The 11,189-nt window shown below is 47.5% G+C and overlaps 1 protein-coding gene across 1 annotated transcript; it reads right to left on the bottom strand.

The window, feature by feature from the left end:
• Positions 1-216: 216 nt before the first annotated feature.
• On the bottom strand, positions 217-5,895 carry LOC121007573 (sulfotransferase 1C1-like). Its single transcript, XM_040439603.1, has 7 exons — positions 5,419-5,895; positions 4,694-4,822; positions 4,348-4,445; positions 4,125-4,251; positions 3,249-3,343; positions 2,997-3,177; positions 217-634 (listed from the first exon to the last, which is right to left on the bottom strand). The coding sequence occupies exons 1-7, from the start codon at positions 5,588-5,590 to the stop codon at positions 522-524; spliced, it is 915 nt and encodes a 304-aa protein (XP_040295537.1). The 5' UTR covers positions 5,591-5,895; the 3' UTR covers positions 217-521.
• Between the last annotated feature and the right edge of the window lie 5,294 nt (positions 5,896-11,189).

Consider the following 11,189-nt stretch of genomic DNA (forward strand, 5'->3'; position numbering starts at 1 on the left):
GCACAGGAGAGGATTAGATACACAGCTCAGCAGACAGTATCACACAGGATAGGATTAGATACACAGCTCAGCAGACAGTATCACACAGGATAGGATTAGATACACTGCTCAGCAGACAGTATCACACAGGAAAGGATTAGATACGCGGCTCAGCAGACGGTATCACACAGGAAAGGATTAGATACGCGGCTCAGCAGACGGTATCACGCAGGATGGGATTGGATACATTTATTGATACATCATCTTACAGACGGATCAGTCAGGGCGGTACGTACAGTATATTCAGGTACAACTCTGATCTGCATCTCTCCAGCTGTCGTGGAACTAGAAGTCCCAGCATGCCATAACAGTCTGCAGCTTCCGTGTAATGCATGTAGTTCCACAACAGCCGGAGAGCCCCGGCTGCACACTGCTGCTGTATAACCCCCCCAGACCCAAAGGGTTAATAGACTTTATAGTGTCCCGACGGTGTCTGTGGGCAGCGGGGTATGTGAATGTCCGTCAGCAGGGGGCACTAATCCTCAGAGCTGCGTGCGGAAGGTCAGGTCGGTCCCCTCCATTCTTCTCCAATATTCCTTCTCAAAAATTTCATCTTGTGCCACCGTGAAATGGTTCCTCCAGTCTCCCACCACACCTGGAGGAAGAGTAGCCGGCGTAAGACCCTCACATCACTGGGTAACCGGCTCATGTTCTCTAGTCACAGCCAGAGCTGCTGTCAACATTCTGCTGGTTCTCCTGGAAACAGAGGTTCTTCTCTATCCATGACCCAACAGCAGAACCCCCACAATGTTGCGGGCTCTGGTAACAGAATTGTGAATGCAGATCTGGAGGTGACTAGAGGACATAACAGCTTGTCATTGGAAGCAGTACAAATAAGGATTTTAAATGAAAAGACATTAAGGTCCAGTGGATGTCACTGTTATGGGGGCGCTGTGGATGTCACTGTTATGGGGGGTGCTGTGGATGTCACTGTTATGGGGGGTGCTGTGGATGTCACTGTTATGGGGGCGCTGTGGATGTCACTGTTATGGGGGGTGCTGTGGATGTCACTGTTATGGGGGCGCTGTGGATGTCACTGTTATGGGGGGTGCTGTGGATGTCACTGTTATGGGGGCGCTGTGGATGTCACTGTTATGGGGGCACTGGATGTCACTGTTATGGGGGCACTGTGGATGTCACTGTTATGGGGGCACTGTGGATGTCACTGTTATGGGGCACTGTGGATGTCACTGTTATGGGGGCGCTGTGGATGTCACTGTTATGGGGGCGCTGTGGAGGTCACTGTTATGGGGGCGCTGTGGATGTCACTGTTATGGGGGAACTGTGGATGTCACTGTTATGGGGGATCTGTGGAGGTCACTGTTATGGGGGCGCTGTGGATGTCACTGTTATGGGGGCACTGTGGATGTCACTGGTATGGGGGCGCTGTGGAGGTCACTGTTATGGGGGCACTGTGGAGGTCACTGTTATGGGGGTGCACTGTGGATGTCACTGTTATGGGGGCACTGTGGATGTCACTGTTATGGAGGCACTGTGGAGGTCACTGTTATGGGGGCACTGTGGATGTCACTGTTATGGGGGAACTGTGGAGGTCACTGTTATGGGCGGCACTGTGGAGGTCATTGTTATGGGGCACTGTGGATGTCACTGTTATGGGGGCACTGTGGAGGTCACTGTTATGGGCGGCACTGTGGAGGTCATTGTTATGGGGCACTGTGGATGTCACTGTTATGGGGGCACTGTGGATGTCACTGTTATGGGGGCACTGTGGATGTCACTGTTATGGGGCCACTGTGGATGTCACTGTTATGGGGGCACTGTGGATGTCACTGTTATGGGGGCACTGTGGATGTCACTGTTATGGGGGGCACTGTGGATGTCACTGTTATTGGGGCACTGTGGATGTCACTGTTATGGGGGCGCTGTGGATGTCACTGTTATGGGGGGCACTGTGGATGTCACTGTTATTGGGGCACTGTGGATGTCAATGTTATGGGGGCGCTGTGGATGTCAATGTTATGGGGGCGCTGTGGATGTCACTGTTATGGGGGCACTGTGGATGTCACTGTTATGGGGGCGCTGTGGATGACACTGTTATGGGGCACTGTGGATGTCACTGTTATGGGGGCCACTGTGGATGTCACTGTTATGGGGGCACTGTGGATGTCACTGTTATGGGGGGCGCTGTGGATGTCACTGTTATTGGGGCACTGTGGATGTCAATGTTATGGGGGCGCTGTGGATGTCACTGTTATGGGGGCACTGTGGATGTCACTGTTATGGGGGGCACTGTGGATGTCACTGTTATGGAGGCACTGTGGATGTCACTGTTATGGGGGCACTGTGGATGTCACTGTTATGGGGCACTGTGGATGTCACTGTTATGGGGGCACTGTGGATGTCACTGTTATGGGGGCACTGTGGATGTCACTGTTATGGGGGCACTGTGGATGTCACTGTTATGGGGGCCACTGTGGATGTCACTGTTATGGGGGCGCTGTGGATGTCACTGTTATGGGGGGCACTGTGGATGTCACTGTTATGGGAGCGCTGTGGATGTCAATGTTATGGGGGCGCTGTGGATGTCAATGTTATGGGGGCGCTGTGGATGTCACTGTTATGGGGGCACTGTGGATGTCACTGTTATGGGGCACTGTGGATGTCACTGTTATGGGGGCATCTGTGGATGTCACTGTTATGGGGCACTGTGGATGTCACTGTTATGGGGGGCACTGTGGATGTCACTGTTATGGGGGGCACTGTGGATGTCACTGTTATGGGGGCACTGTGGATGTCACTGTTATGGGGGCACTGTGGATGTCACTGTTATGGGGGCACTGTGGATGTCACTGTTATGGGGGCATCTGTGGATGTCACTGTTATGGGGCATGGTTGTTGTCATTTTCTATTTTTCTCCCATTGTGCTTCCACTTCCTTTTTTCAGGGGAGTTGTCACAGCTCCGCCTCCAGGGCTAACAAGAAATTGGACCTTTTACCTTTCCTCATAAAGGGGGACACGGAATGGTCCATGACGAAGGAGGGGATGGAGCTGTAGTTGGCCATGGGGTTCTCTCGCATAGCCTGGAAGGTGGTGTGGTGGTAGACATCCTCCAGGACTTCCTCCGAGAGCCCCTTCCCCAGGAACCTCCTCACCTTCTCGATCTCTCGCCTCGTGTTCTGTCAAAAGCGAGAATTGTCAGATTTACCTGGAAGTGACTTGTCCCGCCCCCCGGTGTGCGACCTCTGACCTCCATCATGTCCTCATAGAAGATGTAAAGGACTTGGTGCTGATCCTTCGCCTCCCACCAGCCTAAGACGTGGTCAAACCAGCTCCCCCAGGTGACTACAACAAGAGGGAATCCAGTATTAAAGGGGACCTCCATCATATAAACATATGTGTTGTCACAGCCCCGCCCCGTTGCTGACATCACTGAATAATTCTATGATTTCATTGCAGTGGGTTTTAGGGACCGCCATGGGCACGAGCCAGAGGCCTTGATCTGATTCTGCTCTTCCTTCTTTTGTATACACACAGATTGGGAGTGACAACGCTGGATTCACACCAGTGAAGCAGACAAATCCTTGCAGCAGTTTATGTAGCTTCAAATGTGGAGTTCTCCTTTAAGTTTTTTTTTTTAAAAAAAGCTTAGTTAAGGAGACTCTGCATCACAGATGTGGCCCGTCCACTCTCCTGATGTCTCTGCTTTATTAAACACTTGCATTCACCAAGAAAAACTGGAACATATTTAAAACTCTGCCTTGTACCATTCCTCTGTTATTCCTCCTGGAATTCAATGACTGCATTGACAACTGGGTACTACCATTCCCCTTGTTGACGGGGGGGGGGGGGGGGGGTCTCTGTTCACTCTTATTGTACAGCGCCCTTTTGACAAGCGGAATGGTAGCACCTCAGTTTATTCGTACATTTCCAAGAGGAATAAGAGAGGAATGGCTCAATTTTATAGGGAATACTTGTTAAAAGAAGGAAATCTGTTACTGGGGCCGATTGCCTAGTAGGAGGAGGATCATGTCCTGGCGGAGATCAGCGGTGCCACTCACGTCATATAGGAATAGTCCATTGCCAGGGGTTGTCCTTTATTTTACTCTTGAGGACTGACACTCACCATCTCCAGCCAGGAAGGTGGAGAAGTAAGAACCCCAGTCGCCGGGGTCCGGGAGGCCTCTGTTCATCCTCTGGAAGTGATAATAGGACACCATGCTGTCCTTGGCGTTCCTGGCCACGTATATCACCTGTACAGGGAGGGGGAGGAGATATAATTTGGATCAGCCCAAAACGACCTGATGATGGGGGTGGCTACTCAGCCCCTCGTTGTACCTTTGACTTACCTTGCAGTCCTGTTCCCAGAAAGATGGGGGCAGCAGCTGGATGGGTAGGTGGGTTTTTAAGATGCGCGGCGGCTCCATGTTTTCTGCCAACTGCAGTCCTGAAAAAGAAGACGTTATATCGTTCATCTCCGTCCCCCCCCCCCCCCCCATACAGAGATGGATCAGTCCGGAGAGGCGTGGCAGAGCAGGGGCTGTGCAGTTCAGTGAAGCCTCGGTGACCGGGTGACTGCTAGCTCCATGGACGAGGAAAATGGCGGCTGTTACGTAATCTACGTCATAGGCGGCCTCTCCCAGGATGAAGTGGTTGATAACAGGGAATAATAGGGGGCAAGAACACGGGTCCCACCTGAAGGCACGGGTTTTGGAGCTACAGCTTCCAGAAACGGATGTCTGTCGTAGGTCGGCGCCCGGCGGCACCTCTCAGCGTTGCCCTCCTGGCAGATCATATCCACAATTTCTTGCATCCACGTGATGCCTGGAAAAACAGGAAAAAATTATTTATACTCCAGTCACAGCCAGAGCTGCGTTCACAATTCTGTTGTCGTAAAACCATTGCAATGTTGAGATGCTGGGTCTGTGTAAGGTAGGTAAATCCCAGTATATAGTCAAGTGCATGCTGCAGCTTTAGTTGTGAATAGAGTATGAGACGTCACTTATACTCTACTCACATCCAGAGCACAGTGTTTTTAAGGTAGGTAAATCTCAGTATACAGTCAAGTGCATGCTGCAGTTTTGGTGGTGACTAGAGTATAAGAGATGTCACATAGTCCAGTCACATCCAGAGCTGCGTTCATAATTCTGATGTTGTAACACCATTGCACAATTGAGCTGCAAGGTAAATCCCAGTATATAGTCAAGTGCATGCTGGAGCCTTAGTTGTGACTAGAGTATGAGACATCACTTATACTCCAGTCACATCCAGAGATGCATTTACAATCTTGTTATGATCTAACCATTGCATGGTCTGTGTAAGGTAGGTAAACCCCAGTGTATAGTCCAGTGCATGCTGCAGCTTTGGTTGTGACTGGAGTATAAAGCAGGATGTATGCCAGCGATGGAGTTTCTCCGTACCTGCTTTTGGATAAGCGACCATCAGGACGTCCTCCGGATGCGCCTGAAATTTCCAGATGTCGTCCCACGTGTGGCAGGTGTTCTGGTCCAGTGGAACGCCGGAGATGTATCCGATGTGCGGCCTCTGCATCACGTAACCTCCGAAGTGCTGGGCATGACGCTGAAAAGCCATGAAGACGAGGCGACCGATCAGGAAGAGATGGGAAGCAGAGGCTGCGGGGGCGAGGACTCCTGCGCCGCTCTTCAGGCGGTTTCTATGGAGTCTTCTTCCATGTGACCCTCTTCTCCGGCAGGCGTCGCTCCGTCCTGTGAAACTTCACACTTGCCAATTAAAGGGACATTACGTGGCCGGCGGTGACAGCAGTCGCTCCTGTCTGGGTTGCCCCTTTCATAAAACCCGTCCTCCTCCACACCCCATTATAAGACGCCCGGTCGGGCCGTCCTAACCCTTCACCATGTGACTAACACTCTTTACAGTTTCACAACCAGACAAGCTCTGCGCTGCCAAGAGCAGTGACTTTATAGGAGATAGAAACAACCACAAAATATTATGGTGCTCAACCCGTATATGTTATAAACATACAACCAACAGGAATAGATGGATCCACTATACATAAAGCAATAAAGTAACCACAAGTTATAATCAATAATCAAATAGTTTATTATTATTAACAAATTCATTGTTCACATGATTGACAAAACACATCCATAGAAACATAATTAAAAATAGGGCTGGTAGTGCATAGTTTATGGGCATAAAATAAAGTGCAAGTGCAACGGTTGGTCAGCATAAAGTGCGTTACATACAGTAAAGTGCAAGTGCAACGGTTGGTCAACATAAAGTGCGTTACATACAGTAAAGTGCAAGTGCAACGGTTAGTCAGCATAAAGTGCGTTACATACAGTAAAGTGCAAGTGCAACAGTTAGTCAGCATAAAGTGCGTTACATACAGTAAAGTGCAAGTGCAACGGTTGGTCAACATAAAGTGCGTTACATACAGTAAAGTGCAAGTGCAACGGTTAGTCAGCATAAAGTGCGTTACATACAGTAAAGTGCAAGTGCAACGGTTGGTCAACATAAAGTGCGTTACATACAGTAAAGTGCAAGTGCAACGGTTAGTCAGCATAAAGTGCGTTACATACAGTAAAGTGCAAGTGCAACGGTTAGTCAGCATAAAGTGCGTTACATACAGTAAAGTGCAAGTGCAACGGTTGGTCAACATAAAGTGCGTTACATACAGTAAAGTGCAAGTGCAACGGTTAGTCAGCATAAAGTGCGTTACATACAGTAAAGTGCAAGTGCAACGGTTAGTCAGCATAAAGTGCGTTACATACAGTAAAGTGCAAGTGCAACGGTTGGTCAACATAAAGTGCGTTACATACAGTAAAGTGCAAGTGCAACGGTTAGTCAGCATAAAGTGCGTTACATACAGTAAAGTACAAGTGCAACGGTTGGTCAACATAAAGTGCGTTACATACAGTAAAGTGCAAGTGCAACAGTTAGTCAGCATAAAGTGCGTTACATACAGTAAAGTGCAAGTGCAACGGTTAGTCAGCATAAAGTGCGTTACATACAGTAAAGTGCAAGTGCAACGGTTAGTCAGCATAAAGTGCGTTACATACAGTAAAGTGCAAGTGCAACGGTTGGTCAACATAAAGTGCGTTACATACAGTAAAGTGCAACGGTTAGTCAGCATAAAGTGCGTTACATACAGTAAAGTGCAAGTGCAACGGTTGGTCAACATAAAGTGCGTTACATACAGTAAAGTGCAAGTGCAACGGTTAGTCAGCATAAAGTGCGTTACATACAGTAAAGTGCAAGTGTAACGGTTGGTCAACATAAAGTGCATTACATACAGTAAAGTGCAAGTGCAACGGTTGGTCAGCATAAAGTGCGTTACATATACAGTGGATATAAAAAGTCTACACACCCCTGTAAAAATGTCAGGTTTCTGTGATGTAAAAAAATGAGACAAAGATAAATCAATCAGAACTTTTTCCACCTTTATTGTGACCTATAAACTGTACAACTCAACTGAAAAACAAACTGAAATCTTTTAGGTGGAGGGAAGAAAAAATATAAAAATGAAATAATATGGTTGCATAAGTGTGCACACCCTTAAACTGATACTTTGTTGAAGCACCTTTTGATTGTATTACAGCACTCAGTCTTTTTGGGTCTGAGTCTATCAGCATGGCACATTTTGACTCTTCTTTGCAAAAACCCTCCAAACCTGTCAGATTGCGAGGGCATCTCCTGGGCACGGCCCTCTTCACATCACCCTACAGATTGCGAGGGCATCTCCTGGGCACGGCCCTCTTCAGATCACCCCACAGATTGTCACTCGGATTCAGGTCTGGGCTCTGGCTGGGCCATTCCAAAACTTGTATCTTCTTCTGGTGAAGCCATTCCTTTGTTGATTTGGATGTATGCTTTGGGTCGTTGTCATGATGAAAGATGAAGTTCCTCTTCATGTTCAGCTTTCTAGCAGAAGCCTGAAGGTTTTGGGCCAATATTGACTGGTATTTGGAGCTGTTCATAATCCCCTCTAGCTTAACTAAGGCCCCAGTTCCAGCTGAAGAAGAACAGCCCCTTGGCATGATGCTGCCCCCACCATGCTTCACTGTGGGGGTGGGGTTCTTCTGGTGATGGGCAGGGTTGTTTTTGCACCAAACATATCTTTTGGAATTATGGCCAAAAAGTTCCACCTTGGTCTCATCAGACCATAACACCTTTTCCCACATGCTTTTGGGAAACTTCAGATGTGTTTTTGCAGAATGTCGCCTGGCCTGGATGTTTTTCTTGGTAAGAAAAGGCTTTCATCTTGCCGCTCTACCCCATAGCCCAGACATATGAAGAATACGGGAGATTGTTGTCACATGGACCACACGGCCAGGACTGGCCAGATATTCCTGCAGCTCCTGTAATGTTGCTGTCGGCCTCTTGGTCGCCTCCCAGACCAGTTTTCTTCTTTTCATCCGTTTTGGAGGGACGTCCAGTTCTTGGTGATGTCACTGTTGGGCCATATCTCCTCCACTTGATGATGACGGTCTCCACTGTGTTCGATGGTAGATCTAATGCCTTGGAAATTCTTTTGTCCCCTTCTCCTGACTGATACCTTCTAACAATGAGACCCCTCTGATGGAAGCTCTCTGTGGACCGTGGCTTCTGCTGTGGGATGTGACCAAGAACATTTCAGGAAAGACCAACTAGAGCAGCGGAGCTTTATGTGGGGTCAATCAGAGGCACTTTACATGATGGCAGGTGTATGCCGACTGCGATCTAACAGGATTGTGAATGTGATTGCTTCATTCTGAACACAGCTACATCCCCAGTTAGAAGAGGGTGTGCACACTTATGCAACCACATTATTTTAGGTTTTTGTTTTCTTCCCTCCACCTAAAATATTTCAGTTTGGTTTTCAATTGAGTTGTACAGTTTATAGGTCACATTAAAGGTGGAAAAAGTTCTGAAATGATTTATCTTTGTCTCATTTTTTTACATCACAGAAACCTGACATTTTAACAGGGGCGTGTAGACTTTTTATATCCACTGTATATGTAGAGGACACATACAGGGGCGTGTAGACTTTTTATATCCACTGTATATATAGAGGACACATACATTATATTGCTGAAATATAAAACCTGAACACAATAACCGGTATTATAATTACAAACACAATTACATACTGACCAATGTAACGATAGCACCACCAGTCCACTCCCCGACGCGCGTTTCGCGGTCTGCTTCCTCAAGGGGTAGTGGCTGGAGTGGTAGTGACGGTAGGTATATATAGAGCAGAAAGGTTGGCCATGTGACTAGTTGTTATCCAATGGGATCTGATGCTGACATAAAGGGGATCGGCTCCTAGCTGACTACAATTGATATCCATGCCCAGACCCACCTGTAGAAGATCTAATAATAAGCGCTGCTCGCTACATGCCGCTTGGACAAGCCGCCAGACCGTGTGCGCGTACCCCGTTATCCGGAAGAGGGAAGTGCGCGATCTCCGTCCCCACGGAGACAGGGCCGCGTCACCGCTCGGGCGCAGAGATCCAAGCGCACCGCGGTCGGCATATTGAGTGCGGTCAGAGAGCCTTGTATAATACATGGTAGATACTCTCAATGTAAACATCATTAGACAACCAAATAAATACAAATAAATAGATATAATTGCAATATACCGGAACTATATAATTATCACCATAATAAAAAATATAATTCTAATAAAAACATAATTTTGCGTAATTGTTTGCTGAGTGGGGGACAGCAATTATATACCCATAACCACCTAATTATAATACTACATTATACAATGTGCATGAAAAAACTGGGAATATATATACTCACGATTGGCAAAACAATACATGATTAACTAGAAAAGCTACAATTTCTGGGGAAATTGTGTGAAGTGTTCTTGCCTCCACCAGTAGCTTACAACTGGAGTGGGGGTTGGGGTGGTTGCACCTAAGGGTCGGAGTGGGTGCACCTAATCGTTGGGGTAGTCCAGTGGGGGGGGGGGGGGGTCACCTGGTTGTCTAAGTTAAATGGCTGAAATTTTATTGGCTATTTTAGGCTCCGCCCACTTTTTAAAATTTGAATCCCAGTCACCCATTGACCAACTGTTCCAAGTTTAGTGACTTTGCCATTGACTCTCTAAGAGCAGCGGCAGTTTTAAATTTTCCCTTTAAAACATATGGTTGAAATTTGATTGGTCGTTGTAGACTCCGCCCACTTTTAAACATTTGAATTCTAGTCACCTATTAACCGAATATATTAAGTTTAACAACCCTGCCATTAACATTGTTGAAATGGCAGCAATTAAAAATTTTCTCATTGAAGTCAATATTGAAAATCTGATTGGTTGTTTGTAGCTCCGCCCACTTTTTAATGTCCCCAAAATGTGACAGGAATTTTGAGGTTGACCCCATGACTAAGTGACCCAAGTTTGGTCAGTTTCACTCCGAAGCTGTATGAGTGACAAACGTTTGCATTTTTCCAATAAAACTCTATGGGAGAAAAAAAGAGGTTTTCGGGGGCCCGCCCCAGGGGCCCGGAGGGTGGGATCGGTTAACAAAGCACAAGCAAGATACTCGGGTATGTGCCGACCAAGAGTGCAAAGTTCGGTATTTATACTCCTAAATCTGTGGGAGGAGTAGCAATTTGAACATATCATTATAGTCAATGGGGAGAATTTGATTGGTTCTGTGTGGCCCCGCCCACATTTTAGGGTCTCCGAAATGGTCTATCAAATTGCGCGTTGACCCCATGACTAAGTGACCCAAGTTTGGTGACTTTAGTTTCAAATCTGTGCGACTGGGAGCGATTTGAAATTTTTCCCTGTCAAAGTCAATGGGAAAAACGTGGATTTTGGGGGCCCGTCCCAGGGGCCCGGAGGGTGGGATCGGTTAACAAAGCACAAGTAAGGTACTCGGGTGGGTGCCGACCAAGACTGCAAAGTTTGGAATTTGTACTCCTAAAAATGTGGGAGGAGTAGCAATTTGAACGTCTCATTACAGTCAATGGGGAGATTTTGATTGGTTCTGTGTGGCCCCGCCCACTTTTCGGGGTCCCCGAAATGTGTGAAAAATTTTCGGGTTGATCCCATGACTAAGTGACCCAAGTTTGGTGACTTTAGCGTCAAAGCCTGGCGAGTGGGAGCAATTTGAAAATTTACCCTGTCAAAGTCTATGGGAAAAAAGGGGGCTTCCGGGGCCCGCCACGGGGGCCCCGGGGGTGTGATCGCTCCACAAAGTAATAGCAATCC

The sequence above is a fragment of the Bufo bufo genome, chromosome 7 (assembly GCF_905171765.1).
Source record: "Bufo bufo chromosome 7, aBufBuf1.1, whole genome shotgun sequence".
Classification (NCBI taxonomy): Eukaryota; Metazoa; Chordata; class Amphibia; order Anura; family Bufonidae; genus Bufo; species Bufo bufo.